Source organism: Scatophagus argus, chromosome 13 (assembly GCF_020382885.2).
Source record: "Scatophagus argus isolate fScaArg1 chromosome 13, fScaArg1.pri, whole genome shotgun sequence".
NCBI classification, from domain to species: domain Eukaryota; kingdom Metazoa; phylum Chordata; class Actinopteri; family Scatophagidae; genus Scatophagus; species Scatophagus argus.
This window is the reverse complement of record NC_058505.1, coordinates 3,484,732-3,512,172: the sequence shown is the minus strand read 5'-3', so window position 1 is coordinate 3,512,172 and position 27,441 is coordinate 3,484,732. Positions and strand designations below refer to the sequence as shown.

At 39.1% G+C, this 27,441-nt stretch overlaps 4 protein-coding genes and 1 non-coding gene across 5 annotated transcripts; 1 reads left to right on the top strand and 4 right to left on the bottom strand.

The window, feature by feature from the left end:
* Nucleotides 1-943: 943 nt before the first annotated feature.
* On the bottom strand, nt 944-8,875 carry LOC124069402 (sodium- and chloride-dependent GABA transporter 3-like). Its single transcript, XM_046408563.1, has 14 exons — nt 8,719-8,875; nt 8,460-8,594; nt 8,175-8,312; nt 7,475-7,577; nt 6,240-6,372; nt 5,320-5,454; nt 4,677-4,780; nt 3,295-3,419; nt 3,087-3,199; nt 2,860-2,997; nt 2,628-2,730; nt 2,249-2,349; nt 1,755-1,925; nt 944-1,619 (listed from the first exon to the last, which is right to left on the bottom strand). Exons 1-14 carry the CDS (start codon nt 8,873-8,875, stop codon nt 1,512-1,514), a joined length of 1,764 nt encoding a protein of 587 aa, XP_046264519.1. The 3' UTR covers nt 944-1,511.
* Nucleotides 8,876-10,940: 2,065 nt separating this feature from the next.
* Nucleotides 10,941-12,097, bottom strand: LOC124069401 (sodium- and chloride-dependent GABA transporter 3-like). The gene is made up of 5 exons (XM_046408562.1): nt 12,090-12,097; nt 11,875-11,938; nt 11,662-11,765; nt 11,169-11,293; nt 10,941-11,073 (listed from the first exon to the last, which is right to left on the bottom strand). Exons 1-5 carry the CDS (start codon nt 12,095-12,097, stop codon nt 10,979-10,981), a joined length of 396 nt encoding a protein of 131 aa, XP_046264518.1. The 3' UTR covers nt 10,941-10,978.
* A 1,004-nt stretch (nt 12,098-13,101) lies between these two features.
* Nucleotides 13,102-13,172, top strand: trnag-gcc. Its single transcript has one exon. It is a non-coding gene; the product is annotated as a tRNA-Gly (tRNA).
* Nucleotides 13,173-13,464: 292 nt separating this feature from the next.
* On the bottom strand, nt 13,465-21,395 carry LOC124069400 (sodium- and chloride-dependent GABA transporter 3-like). Its single transcript, XM_046408561.1, has 14 exons — nt 21,239-21,395; nt 20,969-21,103; nt 20,715-20,852; nt 19,131-19,218; nt 18,500-18,632; nt 18,256-18,390; nt 17,679-17,782; nt 17,420-17,544; nt 17,218-17,330; nt 17,001-17,138; nt 16,783-16,885; nt 16,470-16,570; nt 15,287-15,457; nt 13,465-15,068 (listed from the first exon to the last, which is right to left on the bottom strand). The coding sequence occupies exons 1-14, from the start codon at nt 21,393-21,395 to the stop codon at nt 14,967-14,969; spliced, it is 1,743 nt and encodes a 580-aa protein (XP_046264517.1). The 3' UTR covers nt 13,465-14,966.
* Nucleotides 21,396-25,027: 3,632 nt separating this feature from the next.
* On the bottom strand, nt 25,028-26,945 carry LOC124069724 (sodium- and chloride-dependent betaine transporter-like; the record flags this gene model as incomplete). Its single annotated transcript, XM_046409123.1, has 6 exons — nt 25,028-25,260; nt 25,354-25,466; nt 25,560-25,684; nt 26,101-26,204; nt 26,558-26,692; nt 26,811-26,945. Coding segments are annotated over 6 exons (774 nt in total), but the record flags the coding sequence as incomplete, so codon positions are not given.
* Between the last annotated feature and the right edge of the window lie 496 nt (nt 26,946-27,441).

The following is a 27,441-nucleotide window of genomic DNA, read 5'->3' as shown; positions in this document are numbered from 1 at the left end:
ACTACATTCTGGTCTCAAGATAACAATTTCAGTCATTCTAGCGTTCAGTTTTAATGCTGAGTTTTTCATTTGCAAAACCCAGAGGAACTCTTGAAGAGCCATTTTGTTCCTCTTGTAATGGAGCTTAGTGGTGAAATATGCAAAATAACCCTGTTAAGCTCAGGTTTATTCAAATATCTATTGAAGTTATGTTTGTTCAACTTGAGAAGGTCATGGCAAATCCAGTCACTGATGAGCATACTTACTTAAATACTTACATCACAGATAATCAATGCTCTGCATAATTCGAGCTACAAACAACATGCATAATTTAAACAGCAGATAGGAGAACTGCCCCTCGAGGATCTCTGTCATTTATTCACTTAAGTGTACCAGTAATGGTGAGGTTTTTCTCTCCTGTAAATGAATTTGAACTGTGACTGTGCCCAGGGCTGTGGATAAATGTGTCCAAGACCTTAAATGGGGGAAATTGGAACATGTTACTGTAAGTACTTTGCTAACCTTTCACCAAGACAGTTACCAATACAAGCTTTCTATCAGATGAATATGTTAATTCTACAAAAATAATTTAGTCTGTAGGTTAAAACCATATTTGAAATGACAGGGAATAAAGTAGTAAGTAAAAGACCCAGACTTCAGAGTAGATTAGAATTATTATTTTCTTACTGTTATTCATCAGATTTTCCATTTACTCAAGATGTAGACAAACACTGAGAAATACCCATCGTATTTTTCCAAAGCTTAAGATGACAGCTACGTACATTGGTCATATAAACAACAATAAATCTGTGTGAAACCCCAAGCCAGTGGGCCAAATCCAGCCTAGCACCTCATTGCATGTGCCCTGTAAGAGCTTTCAAAGAATATAATTTGCACAATGGTATTCTATGCTCTCTTACCAAAGTACAGTGTCCAAAGACCATATGTCCCAACATGTAGTCTAGCCTATGTAGTCATCTGAGGTGCTGGGTTGCTAGGTGTCTGTATACCTGAGTATACATTGCCATTTCCAGCAGTGTTTGTAGCTAGTAATGTTCATAGCAGCTGAGTGTCCAAGAGAATAAAGGTGAACTCAGAGGGAAGAAACTTTAATGAGGGATGGGAAGGCAAATACATTTGTATACAGCTGCACTATGACGCCAAACATGGAATGCGTTCCCCAAAATTCCATCTTTATTGTTGTTGATCAAATCGTTCCTTCGTCAAAGTGCTTTTGACAAAGTACATTTCTGTGTTGAAGTTGTGTGAATAGTTCTGCACATGAATGCCTTGCTTGCCATTATTTTTTGCTAGACTTTTTCTTTCATAGCTAGTTACTGATTACTGAGTTAATACTAAAGCCAATAATGATAAAATGAAAAAGCGTTAACATAATATGAAATAAAGTAGATGAATTTATATATTCAACTGTCTCTTTGAGGGCAACCAAAATACTGACTTAGCCTGGAACTGGAATTGACACCATGTTATACAGTATGATGCCGAAATGTGTAGTTAATTTGACTTTGACACTAAGTTGTCACTGCTGGCGACGTCAGTTCAACGGTCGTTCCCTCCTCTCCCGTTTTTCTCCTCTGCCAGGCTGGATCTTCAGCAGATCGACAAAGGACGGACAAACGCTGAAACAGACAGGACAAGTACCTTTTTTACAAAATCAATGGCTGGACACTGAATGAGAGGATGAAACCTTCATTATCTCAAAGATAGGAATAATCTACTACAGCCTGTTTAGGCTGCAACAGATGGACACTGACCTGTCTGAAGGTCCCTGCTGTCAAAATCATCTGTACAGCGGCACACAGTGGCACCATGACAATGGAGGAGAATGTCATAGTCCATCCCAGTGCGTACGCCCAGTCAGGGTAAACGTACCAGTCATTAATCCTGAGATGTTTGTAATCAACCAGGTACAGGATGAAGGAAATCTGTGAAGATATGGAGACATTTTTCTGTGACACTTAAACACAGTATTACATTGATGCATTCTGTTACATCATCAGCACTTGTGTTGGTTGGCAGAAAACAAAGGAAAAAATGAAAGAGTTCGTAAAATGTAAAAGTCACAGTCAGATAAACTGATAACAGATAAACACAGTCAAATAAATGTAAAATTCACCCAAATAACCCAGCAGCACAAAATCCAGCTCTGCTGGTTTGACAAATCTCACTGAAATTAACTGAATAAACTGCCAAAGTTAAGGAAAGAGCAAATAATCATTCCTAGCCACAAAAACCTTTCCAGACTCACCAGTGACAGCAGAGGAATGGTGTATTTCCAGCACAGCTTGAAGAAAGCAGATGGTTTGTGTCCTGTCATGTCCTCGATGATGTTAGAAAAGCGGTCAGCACCTGAAGGAAGTCCAAAGGATTGTTATAACATGTTGTCCAAATTGCAAAAAGATGAAGAAGACAGGTGGTGGGATTTTGCATTTTTTTTCTGAAAAGAGCCATGTGTCTTAATCCACTTCTGAAAATATGAAATTGCTGAGCCTTTTTGAAAAGTAAACTGATTTTTTCGACAAGATTTATGTCATTCGTAACCAGTCTGCTTGTGGCTGGAAGCCATAGAGAACAACTTAATGAGAGATACACACCCTTTGTTTTCAATAATAAGTCATCTCACTCACCAAAAATCCAACCCACAGCCAGACATTCACAAATAGCCAGAAAGTTCTGACAGACTCTGGTGGAGCCATAGAAGTCAATGAGTTGGAACACATAAATTCCCCCCTGAAGGAGGAGACAAAACTTGCATAAAACATATACGGTAATTTGGAATACATTTTTAAAATGAACCATCGTCACTATTTTAGTGAAATGTTGTAGTGAAATGTATGTCATGAAAATATTTTTGTGCACCTCTGTAACCAAGATGAGATGTACGAGGAAGCTTGATACGCAGATGATGAGGACGAAGATCTCGTGTCTCACTGGTGCACGAAACAACTTCGGAAACAAATCACTCACTGTGGTGATAAAACTCTCCACTATTACAAACTGGGGACGGGATAAAAAGAAGTCATAATTTTGTAACTGTCTAAACCACATCTACTGTTTGTCAAGATGTAGGTGACAAAAGTTATTACATGTGAGTCAACAGCCAGTAGAATAAGCATCAGGAAGAAGCAGACAGTCCAGAACTGTGGCAAAAGCATCAAGGCTGTTGCCTGAGGGTAAGCAATGAAGGCCAAACCAGGACCTGTGAAGTGAACGGGGAGAGGCTTTGTGCTGTTAAAATATATGCTGATTCATGTTAGAACATTGTCATCCACTTTGGCTAATTTGCTACTGTACCTGACTCAGCCACAGTGTCGACAGCAACACCCTGTTTCTGAGCCATGAATCCAAGTACTGAGAAGACGACAAATCCAGCAACAAAACTGGTCCCACTGTTCAGCAGACAGAGCCAGAAACAGTCCCTGGAGGTCACAAAAAGACCATAGAGACTCAACAAACAAAGGACATTCCACTGCGTACTTTTCAATATATTATCCTTTAATTGGCAATGTGGCTAAAAAAGAAAGATATATTCAGTATATTCAAACAAGTTTCATTAGATATCAAACAGAATAATGAATTGAGAGAGAATAAAATGCAGTGAAGCAAAAAGAGTCATCCTAAAATTAAAACTTAAAACTTGCAAATAAATGATTTGTATAATCATGTAAACTATTAGTTCTTTGCTTTTTTGATAATATGTGTTTTAGTTTACCATTCTCTGCTTCTTTCTCACTGACATTATTTCATGCATATTTCATAACTAACTTTACTAGATTCCTACAAGATGAATAAAACGTAATTATTGAACATATTATCTATATGTTGTCGTTTTAGGTTAGAGCTAAAGCTCAGCTTTGCTTTTATGTAAGTTAAATTTTAGCTTTTACAAAATTTATGTTAGCTAACTTGCTATGTATAACAGTTGCTAGCTAAGTAGCTATGTGTATGTGTTGGTTTAAAGGACATACATAAGATAACATTATTAGTTCCACACTGGGGAGGAGATCATTTGTGAGTCAGTTAACATTACTACTGAGAGGAAAACTCTCTGCAGTTAGAAACAGCACAAATAACCCGAAGAAACTCCTGAGCTAACATAGAGACGATGATGTTCCTAACAAACAAAAGAGAAGGACTGGTGCGTGAGCTCCAGCAACGGAAGTTGGGTTCCTCTGAATCTGCCCTGCCTGTGAAGATGCTGGAACCCCCATGAGGTTAAGAAGCTCTTGGCAGAGTATGCAGTCAAAGACATGCTGCCTCTGTTAACTGTAAAGTCAAAGCCAATCATAAGCTAAGCTAATGTTGCCATAGACCAGGTTAAGGCAATAATGTTATTACAAATGCCAAAGATATCAGTAAGACATAGAAACATACAGTATTGTCTACCATTTTGAACCATGGCATAGCATGAGTTTGATCTTTTCAACATGTCCTACTAGACAGAACGACGTTCACCAAAATGGTCAACACTGAGCATCCATAACCGGAAAGAAGCAGGCAGAACCTGAAATGGAACATAATATGTTTTTCTTTTTTGATTCAAGATTCAATTAGTTTATTTTCTCACAAATTCTTATTTTTGTTTAATTTTTTTTGAAAAGTCTTGTTTGATTACACTGGCACAAACTGCATGCTAAACACTGACATTATGTTTTCCTGTTTATTCAGTGTTATACTTATAACAGTCATTGTTGTAATCATTATAGCTGCCCAGGACATGTAGACCTCCTCCAGTCAGGCTGTAGGAAAAAAATATTTGAGATCCTGCCTCTATCCAGACCTGTAATGTAAGATAGATAGATAGATAGTTTATTGATTCATATTGGGAAAATAGGGAAAATATCCAGCAGCTCACATGCAAAAACAAACAAAACTCATCCACTCATAAAAAACTTAAATAAATAGAAAATAACCCAAAATAAATAGTGTAAAAAAGAGGATAAAAGCAAGCATGGTGCAGCATTACACAGTCAAGACAGGTTGTGGCAGGGGGGTGAAATGTGTGTGTATGATCGGGGGGGCAACATTTTATTATGTCTCCTTCAGGAGGTGTCCTACTTTAATTTAATGTGTGAATCTTAGCAGTAATTCCGAGATGCTTTATAAATAGGGGCCCTGATTTCCTGAAGAACTCCAGGTGATGACACCACAGTGGACAGATTAAACTGAAAATGGAGGATGCACCTCCAAGAGCCAAGACCACACCCAACATAATAATAATAATAATAATTATAATAATAATATAGTAAATAATCTAAATTAAGGCCTCAGTATGCTTAAAATTATAATTCTAATGCTAAGATAAAATGAAGAGGCCACCTGAAGTTTAGCCAGGCGGTTCAGGTCTGGATACAGGTAGTAGTAGATCCCTTCCCAAGCTCCTGGTAGAGTCAAGCCTCTGATGAGTAGGATGAGGAGCATCACATAGGGGAAAGTGGCTGTGAAGTAAACTACCTTAAATGAAGAAAATGTTTACATTATCATTTTTGTCATAACCAGAATGCATGATATTGGCACACTGCTACTGACTGATTTGAAGTAGGATTTGAAATTACATACGACAGAAACTGTTGACCAAATACTACAGTCTTCGTATTTTGTTCACTGTATGTATGTATTTTGAAAAGCACCAAAGGTCTGCGTCTGCCACTGGGTCATAATGATAAAACTTGGCATTGATAAGTTTGTGGCCAGTGGTGAAAGAGAGGAGTTATAGCTTTTGTTCTCTGCATGTGCCATCCAGTTCTTTGAGCAGCTAAAAAGAAAGTTAAAGAAGTTAATAACTTTTTAGTGGTAAAGTCGCAAGTTGATATTGTCTGAAAAAATGGACAATTCTCGCCTTTGAGCAGTCATCTGCTCCCTCGGTCTCAAGAACTGGTCTACCAGGACCTGGTGGAAACAGTAAAGGAGGGTGCCCATCCTACCATCCTATGAGGACAGCCACTCTGATCACATCAAAGACCACTGATAAGATGGCATGACATGATCTTGACAGGTCAACAAATAATATAGTGGTACATTGCCACAAAGCTCCCAGGAAAGTGTCAACACAGTTATCCGCAATGAACTTGAAATAACCAGCGTGTCAGCTTGCTGGGTCCCGAAACTTCCTTGTGCCTGATGTGACTGGTGGGATTGGTTGGATTCTGTGCAACAGGTCAAGGAACAATTTTGCTATTTTTGAGTCAAAATTTCTTTGTACGACAAGTCTAACACTATAGATAAAATAGTCCACTGACCTTTCCAGAAGATCTGATGCCTTTCCAGATACTGAAGTAGCAGAACATCCAGCCGGCCAGGAGACACAAAGCCAGCTCCCATCTCACACCGCCCAGCTCCTCGATGCCTCCAGACACGCCCAGCACCCGTCGTCTGAGGAGAGGCGGAATTTACAAAAAAAAAAGGTGAAATAAAAAAACACTGTATGCTATGGGTAACAGATGGCAATCAGGTAAAAGTGAAAGGTCTCGTCCAGTACAATGTAAGCTATGTAGATGCTTTATATTTTAAGTAATTTGTTGTCCCTCTTTGACAGAAAGAAAGAGAAAGCAAAAGCAAAATTTCTTGCATCATCACACTATGCAGCAGAAGGCTGTTCAGCCACTGTCGTTAGTGCTGGTTCTACATAGTAAACTTATGACTTCATAATAGGCAAGGGTTACAGCAAAAATATAAAAATGAATTCAGATTTTTATGCCTCTGCGGCATGAAGGCATTATGTTTTTGTACTGTCAGCGTCTCAGGAACGCCTTGAAGGAATTTATTCAAATTTACCTCAAATATCCACTTTGGACTCAAGGTTGAACTGATTAGATTTTGGTGGCCAAAGAATGCATTCACTGATCATTGCAGCATTTCATTTCTAATGGGACAAATTGATGAAGTGATGACAACTTTCTGTCCGTTATTCAACAGCATAACTCAGTAACAGAACAGCAGATTGTGGCCATATTCCACATTTGATTAGACACTAAATTGGTGACACTAACTTTGGGTTTCAAACTTGAGCTGACTGTATAGACGTACTGTACTGCCAGTTTGAATGAATGATTTCAAGCTTCAGGTGATTGTCATTGCCGCATGCGATGAAGCTCTCTGGCAGTCAGCACATAGGAGTCTGAACAGGCTGACTGGTATGACCATGAGGATGTAACTCTAGTTTAAATAATGAATTGATCCATCCATGTAAATAAAATTGATCTGTGTTTCAACACTTTCAGTGTCTTCGGAAGAGACAAATGAGGTTGTCTGGTCGATAGTTGTCATATCTGAAAACACTGACAACATATTTTCTCAGTTTCATTGCACAGACAACAAACAACTGCTTTCACAAACAATGCAGTACACCACTTGATTAAACTTAACTTCATGTGTAAAATCAATAATGTCCCCTTTAAACGATACTGAATATCTGGGTCATCAATAATCTTTAATATGCAAAAAGTTATGAAAAGAAAAAAGAATTTTGACTCACTCCCAGAACTCAATTGCAGCAGAGGTGGTGTTTCTCAGCATGGTCTGATTTACTGTCAAATTCATTGAAGGAGAATCCAAAATTTGAAGACCCACACAGTTAGCTGGTTGAGAGAACAAACACATAATCATAGTAAAGTGCTCTCACACAAACTTACCTGAAACTTAAGATGTTTACAGTTACACTTTGAATGTCCCAAGAACATCTGTCACTCTGATAAACACTAATGTGGCAGCACACACATAATGTCTAATTTTCTAACAAATAGCAAAGAAAGTAAAGTCAAATTGAAGGTTGGCGCAATTTCCCTCGGGATCAATAAAATATCTATCTATCTGTTAACTGTATTTCGTTAAAATGAACTTTTTACAAAAGCCGTTTTTGCAGCAGGCATCATCACAGCAAATCTTTCTTCTGTTCTTTGCCTGTAATGTCCAGTTTGTGAAATTTATGGTGTCTTGGTCAGAAATTCATTCTCCCTGTCATTTCTGCTCGATGATTTTCTTCATAGAGTGTTTTTATATTTCTCAAATTAATGTTTCCCAATTTTTTTATTTGAAATTTGGTCTCCCTGTCTGCTGTTGCAGATGCAGTCAGAAGAACAGGACAAAACCCTAACCCTATGTATCTCACTAAGGTTATTGTAATACTCTCCTTGTCTGGCCTAATTCAAACTCAGGAAACATATTCTAAACATTACCTGTATTCCAGGTGTTCTCACAGGTGGCCCAAGGGAGCTGGGATCCAAACGAGAACACCAAGTAGAGGAGAGCCCAGACTTGGATTATAATGTAGGTGAAGTCATAAAGTTTTTTGACCAATTGTCCGTATCCAATTCCTAAAATACAAAACAAGTTAATCTATTTTCAAATTTATTTAAGTCACATTTTCAGAGGTAGATGAGGTTTACACAACCAATTACATTTCTGAATGTCTGTCATTTATTTTATTGATTCATCTTTTATCTCAGCACACATCAACTCGCCTTGTGCCAGTGGACACAACTTCCTCCAGCAGGTGATGAATCCTTCCTGGGTGCACTGACCGACTGAAGTCTCCAACAGGAACAGAGGTATCCCACAAAACACAGCTAACAGACCATATGGCACCAGAAAGGCACCTACAGGTGTAGAAAAGTTATACAGACATGTAAACACATGACAGTGACAAATATTAACATTATTCTCGTGCACTGTGCACTAAAATAATGCAATTCGACTAAAAACATAGTTTGTAATATTCACCTCCACCATTCTTGTAGCAGAGGTAAGGAAATCTCCACACGTTGCCCAGGCCAACTACAAATCCTGCAACAACCAGAATATATTCTGTTTTAGTGGCCCACTGCCCTCTGTCTTCAGCATTTCTCTGCTTTTCTGCTTTTCTTCTTTGTCTATTCATCTCAACTCAAAGGAGGTTATCTGTTGCTTATTTCCGTTACAGTTCAAAAGTACCCAACTGATCCTTGCTCTTATTAGCGTTCCTAATCTGACTGTATCCACCAGTTCCAGTGTGGAGGTGCTTGCTTTGCTGGAGCCAAGCATGCATTTAAATATGTATTAGCAAACTGGCAGTTTTTGCTTTCTCTTAATTTGACTACATTCTGGTCTCAAGATAACAATTTCAGTCATTCTAGCGTTCAGTTTTAATGCTGAGTTTTTCATTTGCAAAACCCAGAGGAACTCTTGAAGAGCCATTTTGTTCCTCTTGTAATGAAGCTTAGTGGTGAAATATGCAAAATAACCCTGTTAAGCTCAGGTTTATTCAAATATCTATTGAAGTTATGTTTGTTCAACTTGAGAAGGTCATGGCAAATCCAGTCACTGATGAGCATACTTACTTAAATACTTACATCACAGATAATCAATGCTCTGCATAATTCGAGCTACAAACAACATGCATAATTTAAACAGCAGATAGGAGAACTGCCCCTCGAGGATCTCTGTCATTTATTCACTTAAGTGTACCAGTAATGGTGAGGTTTTTCTCTCCTGTAAATGAATTTGAACTGTGACTGTGCCCAGGGCTGTGGATAAATGTGTCCAAGACCTTAAATGGGGAAAATGGAACATGTTACTGTAAGTACTTTGCTAACCTTTCACCAAGACAGTTACCAATACAAGCTTTCTATCAGATCAATATGTTAATTCTACAAAAATAATTTAGTCTGTAGGTTAAAACCATATTTGAAATGACAGGGAATAAAGTAGTAAGTAAAAGACCCAGAGTAGATTAGAATTGTTGTTTTATTATTGTTATTCATCAGATTTTCCATTTACTCAAGATGTAGACAAACACTGAGAAATACCCATCGTATTTTTCCAAAGCTCAAGATGACAGCTACGTACATTGGTCATATCAACAACAATAAATCTGTGTGAAACCCCAAGCCAGTGGGCCAAATCCAGCCTAGCACCTCATTGCATGTGCCCTGTAAGAGCTTTCAAAGAATATAATTTGCACAATGGTATTCTATGCTCTCTTACCGAAGTACAGTGTCCAAAGACCATATGTCCCAACATGTAGTCTAGCCTATGTAGTCATCTGAGGTGCTGGGTTGCTAGGTGTCTGTATACCTGAGTATACATTGCCATTTCCAGCAGTGTTTGTAGCTAGTAATGTTCATAGCAGCTGAGCAAAGTGTCCAAGAGAATAAAGGTGAACTCAGAGGGAAGAAACTTTAATGAGGGATGGGAAGGCAAATACATTTGTATACAGCTGCACTATGACGCCAAACATGGAATGCGTTCCCCAAAATTCCAGCTTTATTGTTGTTGATCAAATCGTTCCTTCGTCAAAGTGCTTTTGACAAAGTACATTTCTGTGCTGAAGTTGTGTGAATAGTTCTACACATGAATGCCTTGCTTGCCATTATTTTTTACCAGACTTTTCTTTCATAGCTAGTTACTGATTATTGAGTTAATACTAAAGCCAATAATGATAAAATGAAAAAGCGTTAACATAATATGAAACAAAGTAGATGAATTAATATATTCTTACATTTTCAACTGTCTCTTTGAGGGCAACCAAAATATTGACTGCCTGGAATTGACACCGTGTTATACAGTATGATGCCGAAATGTGTAGTTAATTTGACACTAAGTTGTCACTGCTGACGACGTCAACTCAACGGTCGTTCCTTCCTCTCCCATTTTTCTCCTCTGCCAGGCTGGATCTTCAGCAGATCGACAAAGGACGGACAAACTTTGGAAACAAATCATTCACTGTGGTGATTAAACTCTCCACCATTGCAAACTGGGGACAAAACAAAAATAACAATTTTATTTCTGTGCAAAACATGTCTACTATTTATCGAGAGGTTTTGTGACAAATTTTATTGCATGTGAGTCAACAGCCAGTAGAATAAGCATCAGGAAGAAGTATCTCAAGGAAATTCAATCGAATGCAACTGGACTTAGTTATTTGTCTTTGAAGACGTTTTACCTCTCATCCAAGAGGCTTCATCAGCTCATGATCACTTGACTAGGCTGGGACTAGTCCTATTCACAGGCTTATCAGGAAGAAGCAGACAGTCCAGAACTGTGGCAAAGGCATCAAGGCTGTTGCCTGAGGGTAAGCAATGAAGGCCAAACCAGGACCTGTGAAGTGAACGGGGAGAAGCTTTGTGCTGTTAAAATATATGCTGATTCATGTTAGAACATTGTCATCCACTTTGGCTAATTTGCTGCTGTACCTGACTCAGCCACATTGTCAACAGTTACACCCTGTTTCTGAGCCATGAATCCAAGTACTGAGAAGACGACAAATCCAGCGACAAAACTGATCCCACTGTTCAGCAGACAGAGCCAGAAACAGTCCCTGGAGGTCACAAAAAGACAATGGAGCCTTGTCAAACAGAGGGCATTCCACAGCACCTTTAATTGTTAAACTGACAAAATCGTTTATCAAATCAGGTTTGTGCCAACAAGATTAGTCAATAAAAATCCATGGGAGTTCAATCCCTTGTGCCATTCATTGCCCCTTTCAATTTTCCCCATGTCACAATCACTGTGAATAAAAGTAACAATTGATAATCCTACATTATTTTTTAGAAGCAATAAAGTAACCCTAAAGTAACACCTTACTCATAGGATCTCAGAGATATTATTTGGTTAACTATGTCACCTAACTTGTTACTGCCCGAGAACCCTATTATGATATCAGAGCAATGCCAGTGTTACACTTACTTGTAACAGTTGTTGCTGTAGTCATTATAGCTCCCCAGGACAATTAAAGTGCCTGCAGTCAGGCTGTAGGAGAAAAATATTTGCGATCCTGCCTCTATCCAGACCTGTAATGTAAGAAAAGATGTATTATATACTGAAGGTGTATTATGTAAATTAAGGTCTCAATATGCTTAAAATTCTAATTCTAAAGTTAGAATCAAATAAAGAGGCTACCTGAAGGTTAGCCAGGCAGTTCAGGTCTGGATACAGGTAGTAGTAGATCCCTTCAAGAATTTCCCTTCAGGGATAAATAAAGGAATTCTGATTCTGATTCTGATTCTGATTCCCAAGCTCCTGGTAGAGTCAAGCCTCTGATGAGGAGGATCAGGAGCATCACATAGGGGAACGTGGCTGTGAAGTATGCTACCTTAAATGAAGAAAATGTTTACATTAGCATTATTGTCATAATTGGAATTAATGAAGATGATCCATGAACATAAGTATTTCATTCTAATAAACATGACGGCAATGTCTTTGTACCACAAGTCTAACTCTATCGATGATATATTCCATCTGACCTTTCCAGAAGATCTGACGCCTTTCCAGATACTGAAGTAGCAGAACACCCAGCAGGCCAGGAGACACAAAGCCAGCTCCCATCTCACACTGCCCAGCTCCTCGATGCCTCCAGACACGCCCAGCACCCGTCGTCTGAGGAGAGGGGGAATTTAAAAGGTTCCTACAAGATAACAGGCCACAGTGTGCTACACTAGCAGGTGGTCACCCTAAGGATGTTAAGTTGAGTATAAGATATTTTTGTATCTGATTGCAGGCATTTGGGAGACATTTTCCACCTTTAAGTAAAAGCATGAATGTTGAGACACTGGACTGTGCAGCAGGAGGCTGTTCAATCCTTTTTCTGTGGAGTTTCAGTCAGCACCACCAGACCTGCAGAAGACTGTCACCACTGCCAGCTACAAAATGTAAGCTTTTCATCTTGTGACAGTAACGTTAAAGCAAAGATTTCAATAAACATGGCAGTGATAGCTGTGGCCAGAAGCATTATGTTTCAGGGTTGTCCTTCTGTCTGTTCATCCCTCTCTTGTGAGTGCAGTAACTCCGGAACACCTTGAAGGAATTTTATTCAAATTTGGCACAAATATCCACTTGGACTCAAAGTTGAACTGTTTAGATTTTGGTAGTCAAAGGTCTGTGTGACCTCACAAAACTTGTTTTTAGGCAAAACTTAGGAGTTCATGCACTAATTATGACAACTTCTTGTGTAAAATTAGTGGTGTCCCTTTGAAAAGATACTGGATATCTGGATCATCACGATGTAACCTTTAATGCCTAAAACATCATGAAAACTGAGACTCACTCCCACAACTCCGTAGCAAGTTTGATACATAAATCCTCCAGTCTGCAATGTTAAAGTGTCCTTATCCAATTCCTAATTCGTAAGCATTGGTGGTTCAGTGGTAGAATTCTCGCCTGCCACGCGGGAGGCCCGGGTTCGATTCCCGGCCAATGCATCTGTTTGGTGGGCAGTCATGGATCAGCGGTTAGGGTGTCGGACCCGTAACCGGTGGATTGCTGGTTCGTTTCCCCGTCCCGGTGTCCATGGCTGAGGTACCCTTGAGCAAGGTACCTAACCCCCACTGCTCCCCGGGCGCTGCACACGGTCGTCCACTGCCCCGGGTTTGCTGTGTGTGTGTGCACGTCACTTGGGTGGGTTAAATGCAGAGCACGAATTTTGTTGGAGTGAGTTCCCTCCAATGACAAAATATGTCACTTTCATCTTCATCTTTAAAAATACAAAAAAAGTTAATATTTGCCAAATTTATTTAAGCCACATTTTCAGAGATAGATGAGGTTTACACAACCAATTACATTTCTGCAGTGTCATGTCTGTCATTTTTTTTATTGATTCATCTTTTATCTCAGCACACGTCAACTCGCCTTGGCACCAGGGAGGCACCTACAGGTGTAGAAAAGTTATACAGACATGTACACACATGACAGTGACAAGTCTTTTGACAAAATAATGCAACTCAACTGAAAACAGAGTTTGTAATATTCACCTCCACCGTTCTTGTAGCAGAGGTAAGGAAACTTCAACCCTTTCCTCTTCATTATTTCACCATGTGTTTGGACTCTCTTGCTATGGCATTCATATATATTCAAATGAAAAAGCTCTGTTTTAAACTTTGTTCATTCAATATTGTTTCCTTTGAAAAATTTGTTATCTATTCATCCTGGATTCTGGTTGTGGAACCTGAAATATATGCAACTTTCTTTTTACTTGTTTGGGAGCAAGATGCATCTAGACACAATAACTGAAGACTTGACAAATTCAATTTATACAACATCCATGAAATTTCCCTCATGGGAGTGAAGTATTTGAGCCACAGATTTGTATGTTCTTTAGTGAATGTGAAACATTTATGACATTGTTTATACAACTTCTTTTTCGTGTCAACATTGTTAAATGTGATGATAAGGTATTGAGCACATAAGATCAAAATTATTCAGCAAAACATGCGGAAAAGCCAAGTGATAGTCACAAGATCCACATGATAGAATGTCTCCACCTTCTGGCAGATTGTGGGTTTGGCTGTGATGCCAGGTCTGCCATTTTATCTTTTTGATAAGCTCAGAAGCATGGTCTTAAGCCAAGCATTCCAGTCAGCCATGTGTTAAGTGCTTAAGTTTTCATTTGCAAAGCCACAAACAGTTCTTATACAACCTTTTCGTTCCCCTAGTAATGCAGCTTTATCCCTTTTAGCACCATAATAATAGATATATTTATTAAAACGCCTGTTTGTTTTTTTTTTTTGTCTATTTTTGTCAATAATCGTGTCATATAGTTTGAAATACACATGCGCCGTGGTGTCACTGGTGATTCCCGTGGTTTTAAAAGAGTTAAGGTGAAACATGTACAAATACTCCTGATATATATATATATATATATATATCCATATCCAGAAAGGCTAGCTGCGTAACGTTAGCAGTCTTCCTCTGTGCCAAATCATTTCAAAATTGTCTTTACCCCTCATCCTAAGAGATTTAGTGAATATTAGCTGCACATATTAGCTACGTATGTATATACTGTAAGTTATGTTTCTGGGCACTTGTTGCACATATTGAGGGCTGTAGCTAATGCAGCGTTAGCTTTGTGTGAGATTGAGGGCATTGAACATTGAACACAAATGTTATTCATCAGATTTTCCATTATTCACGATGTAGAAACATGCTGAGAAACACCCATAGTATTTTTCCTTGCACTGATGACAACATGATTGTTGAAATGTCTCCAGACTTTGCAGTCACACTAATTTATCACTGCAGACAGTGTCAGTCGTTTCCTCTCTTGTTTTTCTCCCCTTGCAGGCTGGATCTTCAGCAGGGCGACAAAGGACAGACAAACGCTGGAGCAAACAAGATAGGTAAGTTTTTACATCATCACTAGGACAATTAGAGGAGGCATTTTTGAGCCATCATTTAGAGTCTTTGGCTCTCTAATCACCAAAAACAACAACTGCACATACAGGGTACTGGGTGATGAAAGATTTTTAATTTAATTATCTCCGAAGTGAGAATAATCAGCTACAGCTTGGTGTATGGACTGCAACAGATGGACACTGACCTGTCTGAAGGTTCCTGATGTCAAACACATCTGTCCAGCTGCCCACAGTGGCACCATGAGAACAGAGGAGAGTGTCATAGTCCATCCCAGTGCGTACGCCCAGTCAGGGTAAACGTACCAGTCATTGATCCTGAGGTGTTTGTAATCGACCAGGTACAGGATCAAGGAACTCTGGCATTCGTTGGATGTAAACACAATATTTTGTTGTTAGATTATGTTACATTGTCTGCATTTTTGGTAGGCAGTGCAAAATATGGTGTTAATAATAATACATAATACAAATGACACCGCAATGGATTGTCTGATCCAGCAGCAGAAAGTCTGGCTATACTATGGCAAACCCATTTGATTTAATCTTTGGAGATAACAGGGATTATACATATCAACAATTATTTTATGGTCAGTAGAAATTCTTACCAAAGATATCCAAAAGATAATCCAAAAATTAACTTGATATCAACAATTAATAACTTGAATATTCATTGTAGATGCCTCAAATAAAAACCTATCTCTGATAATGGTCAGGGAGGTGATTGATATGAAGAAAACAACGCCAGTCCTCAAATACAGGCTGGGTGAGTATATGAATGAATGAATAGATTCAAATAGAAGTGCCAATTAATGTCAGCTACATATAAAGCATGTACTTTGACAATGACCCAAGTAATGTTACTGGAAAAACAGAAGCGTGAGTTGGTGTTAGCATAGCACGGCTAGCATGGCTCACGTTGCATTTGATTTGTAAGTAGTAACTCTGGACTTGGAGTGACATCACATCCGTTAAAAACCGAGACAAACGTGCTAAAAACATGTAGAACCACAGCTTTTATTGGACATCTACTCTTGAGTGAGTATGAGGCAAGATGTCTGTGGCTAGGATATTTGTGGGGTTGGCTACAAATATCTCTACTGCACAAGAACCTCACTGGACATCACACCATCATGGCCCTTACAGGCTGACGTTGATTCAATGAGAATATCTTTAATAAGTATCTATGTTCTTAAAATTTACATATTGAAATGTCCTTTCCACTTATTTGTATTTGTCAGCTCTGCTGAATGTTTAAGGGACTGGCCGTAGCTGTGCTGGTTTGATGAATCTGATAAATTTACAGAATGAACTGTGAAAGATACTGAAAGAATTTCAGGTCATCAATAGCCATAAAGAAGCTCTCTGACTCACCAGTGACAGCAGGGGAATGGTGTATTTCCAGCACAGTCTAAAGAAAACAGTTGGTCTCTGTCCTGTCATGTCCTCAATGATGTTAGAAAAGCGATCAGCACCTGATGAAAGTCCAAGTAACTGTATACTATGTAGTCAAAATTGTAAAAAAATTAAAGAAGAAGACTAGGGCCAAAAAATTCAGTGAATACACCAAAATGTGTATTAATCCACCACTGAAGATCACTGTGTGTGCTGTGAGAACATATTGACAAATGGAAGAATATCAGTGTACCCACATCACAGGCTTTAAGTAATAAATAATCTCACTCACCAAAAATCCAACCCACAGCCAGGCATTCACAAATTGCCATAAAGTTCTGACAGACCCTGGTGGAGCCATAGAAGTCAATGAGTTGGAACACATAAATTCCTCCCTAAAGCAGGAGACAAGAACTGAATAAAACATATACGGTAATTTGAAATCCATTTTTAAAATGAATCTGAATGAGAACACTACTAGAGAAGATGATGAAAAATATTTTTGTGCACATCTGTAACCAAGGTGAGATGTATGAGGAAGCTTGATACGCAGATGATGAGGACGAAGATCTCGTGTCTCACTGGTGCACGAAACAACTTCGGAAACAAATCACTCACTGTGGTGATTACACTCTCCACAATCACGAACTGGGAACAAAAGAACAGTTTTACTTGTGCTGGCACATCTATGTATTACATCAACAAGTAATATGACAAATGTTATCACATGTGTGTCAACGGTCAGTAGAATAAGCATCAGGAAGAAGCAGACAGTCCAGAACTGTGGCAAAGGCATCAAGGCTGTTGCCTGAGGGTAAGCAATGAAGGCCAAACCAGGACCTGTGAAGTGAACGGGGAGAGGCTTTGTGCTGTTAAAATATAAACCTGTTTCGGATACAACATTCAACTTGGCTTATTTGCTACTGTACCTGACTCAGTCACAGTGTCGACAGCAACACCCTGTTTCTGAGCCATGAATCCAAGTACTGAGAAGACGACAAATCCAGCAACAAAACTGGTCCCACTGTTCAGCAGACAGAGCCAGAAACAGTCCCTGGAGGTCACAAAAAGACCTTGTCAAAAAGAGGATTCTTCTGTGGATTCCTCACTTTTAAGGCCTGTTTATTGTGACAAAATCTTCCTCTACAACCAGTATCAAAGTTGTTGTGATATTTGACTTGTACCAACTTGTAACAGTTGTTGTTGTAGTTGTTATAACTGCCCAGGACATTTAGAGTGCCTGCAGTCAGGCTGTAGGAGAAAAATATCTGAGATCCTGCCTCTATCCAGACCTGTAATGTAAGAAAAGGTGTGTTAGATACTGAAGTAAGAGTTTCATGTTAACGTTTAGTGTGAGTTCTGGGCAATGATTCTGAGATGCTTTCTTCACGAGGGTGATAATGAATAATGTTACCCAAGAGTTGTCCAGTCAGCCATTGAACTAAGCCAGGACTAAGTCAGTCTCACTGACTCAAAGTGGGGCCCTCGGGCCAAAGTTGGCATAATATTGTTGTTTCTGCTTTTCTTTTTTGTGAGGTAAAATTGCTCTTTAAATTCTTACTATCCTTAACTATTAGTGATTTTTTTATTGTGTGAGCACGGCAGACAGGGTGGTATGGTGGTTTAGTACAGATATCTTCAATAGACACCATACAACCTGATTCAGTTAAATCATAATAATGAAATAACTGACATTTAGATGCATTCTCTTCCTCTTTTGTGATACCAACAAAGTTTTAAATATAGGATCAATTTAACACGTCACCTCAAGGTTGGCCAGGCGGTTCAGGTCTGGATACAGGTAGTAGTAGATCCCTTCCCAAGCTCCTGGTAGAGTCAAGCCTCTGATGAGTAGGATCAGGAGCATCACATAGGGGAACGTGGCTGTCAAATACGCTACCTTAAATGAAAAGGAAATTGTTAGGGGGGAAGTATTTATTATAGATAATGGATAATTACACACGCCTCAGATAGATACATTAACCAGATTTAAAATGTTTCCATCTGACCTTTCCAGAGGATCTGACACCTTTCCAGATACTGAAGTAGCAGAACACCCAGCAGGCCAGGAGACACAAAGCCAGCTCCCATCTCACATTGCCCAGCTCCTCGATGCCTCCAGACACGCCCAGCACCCGTCGTCTGAGGAGAGGGAGAATTTACCAGGAAATGCTATAGAGGGACGTGGGAGGTAGGATTCGTGGAGTCACAAAGTGACATGCAGTAAAATCACTCACTTAACTTACAGATAACTTGGTATTACAGTGAATTACAATAGATGTTGTCAACTTTGAATAAGTTGAGTAACCTTTTAAACACAATTTGTGGTTTACACCTTTTTAAACTTTTTTTTCTTTATCAGAGTGCACCTACTTTTTAAACATAGTGCATTTCAACAAATAGCACAAACCCAATACTGATTTGAATCCTCGAAATTTTAATGTTCCTGTTCTGAATACGCCAACTTTTGGAAAGCTTCAAAGTACACATCCAGAACAAGTAAAAGCAAATCCTTCCTAAAGTAGCATGACAACATATAGTTGGAAAAAAACTGATATTAATCCACAAAAGTGAAAGATTCCTCCTTTAATATTCCTTCATTTATGTTTGAAGAGATGAGGAAAAAGAAACTGGACTCACTCCCAGAACTCAATAGCAGCAGAAGTGATGTTGGTCTGATTTGCAGTCACATTAGCTGAAATGACAGTCTGAAGACCAAGACAGGTAGCTGGATTGGGGAACAAACAAAGATTTCACTGAGGTTAAGTGAACTGAAGGCTCTAGACTGTATTGGTGGTGTGAAGGTGATCGTGTGTTTAAAGGGACACAACTCACAACACAACTCACTTGCTCCAACCAGCATTGGTTGAGCGACTTGCCCAAAAGTGTAGCGAGCTAAGCCACCGGTTACTCGACCTTAAATGAAGCTTCACTAAGCTGCAGCAACCACTCAGAGAAATGTTATTTATTGAACCTACTTCATTCAGGTCAGTATATCTCAGTGAGCAAGAAAACTGTCAGGATGATGTTAAGTTGAGTTGTTTATTAAGCTTCACTCTCTGCTCTAACTGCTCCAAAACCAATTTGGCAAAAATTCACCCACATTATTATGAATAACAACATAATCACATTGCAGTATAATAGCAATCTATGTTTTGTGTGTGTGCGCGCATGGTCATGCATGTGTGCATGTATGCTCTTGTACATACATGACAAACCATAAGAAAGCTTAAAATTCTCAACTCAACTCAAACCACAACAGTAAAAGAATAAGAATCCCAACTCGCTCAGGTTCGGTTTCTCTCTGTCCTCACCCTCTGCCACATTTCCATCCAATAGACCTTAGAAACCTTAGCTCACCTGTCTGTGCTCCTCTGCAGCAGAGACGTCATATTCATCAGCTGCAGGATTGCTATGTGTTGTCACAGATTCTTAGGACTTTGGTTTCAGACCACAGCAGAAAGCTCTGCTGTGTTTTCGGTTTGAAAGCCATTCATCGCACTTTTGTTATGTTATGTGGACAAGACATCATAACCAGGGTCCAATGATAGTTTGGTTTGTAAAAATTCTCAGAATAGTGAGAAATGTTGTCAGTCATCTATTTGATTTAACTCAACGTGGAAGCCTGATTCAAAAAAATGTTGGAATGCTGTATAAAACTTAGATAAAAACAATCCAATCATTTGCATTTTTTTTACCAATAACTATTTAACAAAGTATTGCTGAGCCCATGTAGTAATATATATATTTGTGTGTTTCACAAAGTGGTGAAGATCACTCCCTCCTTGTGAACGACACTGCCACCTGTTATCAAGTAACTTGTTTACTCATGAAGTATTCAAACAGGTGTTTTTGAGCAGCCACAACTTCTCCAATCTTTTGTTGTTCCTCTCCCAACTTCTTTGAAACATGTCGCTGGCATTAATTTCAAAATAAGCGTATACTTACAATGAATTCAGTTTTCTAAATCATTAAATATGTTGTCTATTTACTGTTTTCAATTAATTACATATCAAAGAGTCTGTTTTAGGTACTTTTTACACACACTCTTGGAATCAGCGTTGTATACTGTTGAATAATATTCTTCTCTAAAAGACTCTAAAGTGCAAGTAACTCAAATTTATATTTAAGTACATTACTTGAGTAAATGTACCGAGGTTAACCTTGTACATTTTTGAAAAAAATCTTGAACAGTTTAAAGTAAAGTAACCTGAAAAGTCTTACCTGTGTTCCAGGTGTTCTCACAGGTGGCCCAGGGGAGCTGGGATCTGAATGAGAACACCAGGTAGAAGAGAGCCCAAGCTTCGATTAGAATATAGATGAAGAAACAGAGTGAAATTGTCAGCTGTCCAAATCCAATTCCTTCAGTAGAAAACACAAGCCACAGTTTTAAAAACACCAACTGGGATGCAAAGCAACTTGAAAGATTTTGGAGAAAACCGTCATTTCTTATGTTGGTTTGTCTCACGTCAACTCACCTTGTGCCAGTGGACACAACTTCCTCCAGCAGGTGATGAATCCTTCCTGGGTGCACTGACCGACTGAAGTCTCCAACAGGAACAGAGGTATCCCACAAAACACAGCTAACAGACCATATGGCACCAGGAAGGCACCTGCAGGTGTAGAAAAGTTATACAGACATGTAAACACATGACAGTGACAAATCTGTTCACTAACCAGTGATAAATATTAACATTATTTCAGTGTACTATGTCTAAAATAGTAGAAGTTGAGCTTGTAATGTTCACCTCCACCATTCTTGTAGCAGAGGTAAGGAAATCTCCACACGTTGCCCAGGCCGACCACACTTCCTGCAACGACCAGAATATATTCTGTTTTAGTGGCCCACTGCCCTCTGTCTTCAGCATTTCTCTGCTTTTCTGCTTTTCTTCTTTGTCTGCTCATCTCTCATATGTTTTTGGTTACAATTTAAAGGTACTGCAATTTGATTCTTGCTGCTGTTACTGTGTCTTTTTCTTATCTGACTTTATCCTGCTCTCCCAAAACAGTTCCAGTGTGGAGGTGTCTCCCTGTTTGTTTTCCTATATTGATTATTCATCTTTCTTGATTTGACTTTATCCTGCCCTCAGTCCAAACCAGTTCCAATGTGGATGTGGCTGCGTATTTGTTTTCTTATATTGACTATTCATCTTTTCTTGCTTTGCCTAAATCCTGGTCTCGAGATGAATTTTAAATATAAAACCAGTAAGTCTGGTGTCACAATAACCTTGTTAAACTTCAGTTTACTCAAACCAGATGCATCTTGGCATTTTAGCTGCGCAGCACATATAAGTGACATTAAAAATCAACCTGGAATAACAGATAAGTTGAGAAATGCAAACCTGTGTAAAACTGACAGCATGTCCGTAAAATATATGTATTCTTTAAGAATATTTTTGGGGTAGCTTTTTAGGTTTTATTTGATAGCTGCAAGCTGCAGCCATGGGCCGTGGGATGGAATCGAACTCTGGACCCTACTGAGGACTCAATCTTGTGGTGATTTTGTTGTAGCAGCAACTTGAAAACACCTGCAGTCAAGTTAGCAACCCACAACAGAAAACATATGCAGACTTTTCAAATCAGACAGACCTTATCACTTCATGATGAGCCAAATACTTAATCTTCCTCTTCTGTGTGTTTCCACGTCCTCACATAGAAAGAAAGTCTTACGCAGTGAATGTGGGTTAGAATTTCAATCAGTGTTGGGACAGTTAAGTTGCTCCTCCAGTTCTTGGGAAGTTCATTAAAAGATTTACACACACATGACAACGGGTTGTCTCATCTCACCTCTGGACATTTATTTAAATCAAAAAGCATGTGACATGACAGACATGACAACTTGTGACATCTGCTGATAAATTAAGAGATTATAATTCTCACATTGGCACGTTGGCTTATTTAGTCACGCTAAGACTGGTTATTAAAATGAAACGATGTGAAAGCACACGAGTGATCAAGGACAGAGCCAATTTAAAATATGATGAGAAATTAGATAGATACTACAGAGAGTAGACAGGAATACCAGACTTGGATGTTACTACTAAAAGGTCAGAAATATCATTTTCCTGATAAAAAAACAAGATGTGGAATTCCCCAGCTACTGTTTTTATCTCTTCTATTAATGACCTAATGACAGATTAAAGAGTCTAGTTGTTAAAGTGTGCAGATGTCGCCATTTCAGCAGTAATTCCCTCCTCTTTCATTTTTCTCCTCTGCCAGGATGGATCTTCAGCAGGGCGACAAAGGAGGGACAAACGCTGCAACACCGAAACAAACAAAATTAATAAATTCAAATGTGAGTTTATTAATCATCACAGTAAGTACACATCCAAGGACAGGCATCTCACTCAGACCCCTCCAAGGGATTTGGATGAGGTACCATGCAGTCCATCATGCCTAATCACCCACACCACTAAATATGACTGGATGGGCTAAAGTCCCATCCAACTCAGTGTAAACACAGTCTGTAATTATTGTCACTCAATCTGAAGACTGAAGCTAAACACCAACATGCACAATGTTGAGTGACTTTGCAAAGCACACATCAATGGAAGCCCATAAAATGTAGCATGATATTGTTTATTTGCTAAGAAATACACTGCGTTTTAGGGATCCAGAGTTGCAGCATTGTTCTCTTTAAACACCAACCTGTCTGAAGGTTCCTGCCGTCAAACACATCTGTCCAGCTGCCCACAGGGGCACCATGAGAATAGAGGAAAGTGTCATAGTCCATCCCAGTGCGTACGCCCAGTCAGGGTAAACGTACCAGTCATTGATCCTGAGGTGGTTGTAATCGACCAGGTACAGGATGAAGGAACTCTGTGAAGATGTGGAGAGTTTTTGAGGAGGAAAAGCAGCTGAGCTTTAAAAAATGTCACAGCACTTTAGACCCTCTAATAGCCTGAATTATTCTGCACAAACATGCAGCACGGCTGCCTATATGGCAGTGTCGGTCAGTTGGTTGTTGGTTGGTCCAACACTTTGGTTCATATCGAAATGTCTGAACATGAATTGGATGGATTAACGTGACATTTTGCAGGTCAATGACCACCCTTGGAAACATTATGTGTAGCCCAGGAACGTGTCATGAACTTCTTGCAATTTAATACTTTCACTTTCAGTCACCTGCATTTATACTTTATAGGCTTCCCCTAGCAAGTATCTGTCAGGTTAGGATTGCCAACTTGTTGAAATTACTTGTTGTATTGTGGAAAAACAAACGCTGTGTGGTTGAGAAGAAAAGAAGGTCTCGGGTAAAACGAACCAGCTCTAAATTCACGTGACCTTAGGGGACAGTTAAAGTGATCAACCTTTTCTGGAAACGGGTGAATTTGGTACACATGGAATTTGATGTTAAGCTCCCTTATCCGACCAGCTACAAATAGTACAAATTCATGGGTTTTCCTGTGTGACACCCATCATATGCAGGTTTCTGAAGTGGACCCTCAGTCATTACACTGAGTAACTCCACTTGAGCACCACCACCACCATGAGCGACATGTCTCCACAGCGATCAAAAGAATTTTTGAAGGTTGCCAGGGACTTTGGTTCAGAGATTTTTCTCTTCTTGTAGAATCTGTGGTGATCTCTTAACTCTTGCTAGAGCGCCACCGTCAGTTCATATTTTTGATTTTTCTAATACTTTAATTTATGACTAACTACTTGCAAAAATTGGGACATTCTCATCACCTTCATGTTTGCATGCTAATATGCCTGTAACTGTGGTTGGTCTTAGCGCACTTAGCATGGCTGAAGACTCTTGTGTTCCTGCTCAAACCTTTCTGACTCACCAGCGACAGCAGAGGAATGATGTATTTCCAGCACAGTTTGAAAAAAACAGGTGGTTTATGCCCTGTCATGTCCTCAATGAAGTTAATAACACGATCAGCACCTAGAAATTCATAGACTGTGCATTAGATGAGTTTAAAAGTCATATAAACATTATTTCTTACTATTACAGAGTATTGTACCTAAAGAGCAAGCAGGAAAGATAAACAATCTTTTCAAAACGTTTGGTTATATTCAGGTAATGCAGCCATTCTAACAAAACTAGCCAACTGAAATTAAAGAAACCATTCAAACGAACAGTATATTTATTCATCCTCCTGTTGGACCAGTATTTAAAAAAAAACACTGACTGATTAGTACAAAAAAATTGCTGCACATGAGCAAACAGAACACATCATGAAAATGAGAGGATAAAGATTCTTGTTTCCTTACCAAAACACCAGGCCAAAGCCAGACACTCAGACAAAGCCATGAAATAATGACAAGCTCTGGTAGTGCCATAATAATCAACAAGTTGGAATATGTAAACCCCTCCCTATAGGAAGAAATTTGAATGTGGTCATATAGACAACAAATCAGTGTGTTTTGCATTCTAAATAATAATGGAATTTAAAACATCTGGATTCTGTAAGTGTAACACATTATCACAGATATATTTTCTGGTAACCAGGTTAAGTAGTAAAGTGATTTTGCATCTTGAGCTTAACGCTGCCATCCATCAGTTTGTCTGTAAAAGACCTGTACTTCAGCAGAAGTTATGTAAAGCATTCAAACATTAAGGAAACATTTTTCAAACCACAGAAAACAACAACAGCTAGGTTTAGCCTGGAAATATTATATTCACCTCAGTGACCAACATCAGATGTATGATGAAGAAGAACAAGCACGTGATGAGGACAAAGATCTCATGTCTCCCAGGTTTACGAAACAGCTTCGGAAACAAGTCGCTTATCGAGGTGATAAAACACTCAACTGTCACAAACTGAGGGAGGAAATAAAATGGGAACTCTATTAATTGTTTGTCCCTTTAGTACACTGGAAATTAATTACAACAAAATAGGAGAAAACATCATACATGTGTGTCAACACTGAGGAAAATAAGCATCAGGAAGAAGCAGACAGTCCAGAACTGTGGCAAAGGCATCAAGGCTGTTGCCTGAGGGTAAGCAATGAAGGCCAAACCAGGACCTGTGAAGTTAGCAAAGATGCTTAGTAGCATTAAAATATAAACCTGTTAAGGTTAGAACATTAGATTAAACATTGAATAATTTTTTACTGTACCTGACTCAGCCACAGTGTCAACAGTTACACCCTGTTTCTGAGCCATGAATCCAAGTACTGAGAAGACAACAAATCCAGCAACAAAACTGGTCCCACTGTTCAGCAGACAGAGCCAGAAACAGTCCCTGGTGGTCAAAGTCAGACAGATAAGAGGCATATCACTACATCTATCACCACTGCCTTCTTCTGCTGTTTGTCAAACCACCACAATGTCCAGCCAGTCACTTATGGTTATGCTGTTCCTGCTATCATCTTTTACCCTGCTGTTATGTGCTGAATAGTCTCAATGGCACCTTTGCACAGCCGGCTCCTGCGGTCCTTTCTGGTATGGTAGACCTCAGCCTCTATTGACCTTGTACTGAGTGCCTGTTCTTCTGCTGCCGTGATTAGTGCTTCTGTGCTGTCCTTCAATCCAGGCTTCTCTAGCCATTGGGAGGATCTGCCACTTCTGTCGATCTATCTATCTATTTATCTATGATTGTCACAGCCTACACACTTTTATAAGACACTCATATAATTCTGTTTTGCAGCTTATACTTACTTATAACAGTTGTTGTTGTAGTCATTGTAGCTGCCCAAAACATTCAGAATTCCTAAAGTGATGCTGAAGGAGAAGCATATTTGAGATCCTGCCTCTATCCAGACCTGTAATGTCACAGAATATATGATAATACTTGAAGATCAGGAGGTTTGATTCTGTTTAGGTCTCCTCTTCTTCAGACTTGGTATATGTTTGCCATTTGTCTTAAGTAACACTACATGGGCATGGCTTCACTTGTTGAATGTTTAATGCTTTGTGCTGTATTTTTGTAAATCAAAGCATGTGCCTTCAAGTGCAGACAAATGCAAGATGCTTAGTGTGCATAATTTTTAACCCAAAGTTTAATTCATCTTGGCCAGCATGTTCATCAGGTCTGCACCATGTAATATTTAATCTTTCTCTAGCCTCACCTAGAGTGACTGTCAATATACTGTAAACTTTAACATAAACAAGGTACCTCAAGGTTCGCTAGGTGGTTCAGGTCTGGATACAGGTAGTAGTAGATCCCCTCCCAGGCTCCAGGAAGAGTCACACCTCTGATGAGCAAGATCAGGAGCATCACATAGGGGAATGTGGCTGTGAAGTATGCTACCTTTTATAACCAAATTTAAGAGACATTATGAATGAAAGTTAATAATAAGTGGCAGAATACTTATTGGAATGCATGATAATGACAGGTTTGATGTACATAGATGAAATAGTCTACTGACCTTTCCAGAAGATCTGACGCCTTTCCAGATACTGAAGTAGCAGAACACCCAGCAGGCCAGAAGACACAAAGCCAGCTCCCATCTCACACTGCCCAGCTCCTCGATGCCTCCAGACACGCCCAGCACCCGTCGTCTGAGGAGAGGGAGAATTTAAAAGGTACACATCATGTTACAAAATAATGACGTTTAGCATACCGTGATAAAGTCATGTCTAGTCATACTATTGTTTACTAAATGACTGATCAAAAATGTTCATACTCCCATTTATGCATATCAACAAGTAGCCAGTGCGTAAATTTGGCTGATCAAAAACACTACAGAAAAATGGCTATAACATTAAGAAGTTATAGGTCACAGGCTGACAGAAAAATGATCACGTAATCCTTTACGGTTAACTCCCTGTTAATTTGCAAGCATGTGACATATTTTTTAGTAAACACAGAAGGATCGGCCTTCTGAATGACTCCTTCACTACTTTATAATAATAATCTGAGCAAAGGAAAACAGTAAGAGGGTCCAGGACATGACTGTGCCTGTAATTGCTGACATGGTATATCAGAATATTTTTTAAAAGAAAGAAAAAGAAAAATATAAAGAAAAGAAGTTTAAACTCACTCCCAGAACTCAGTAG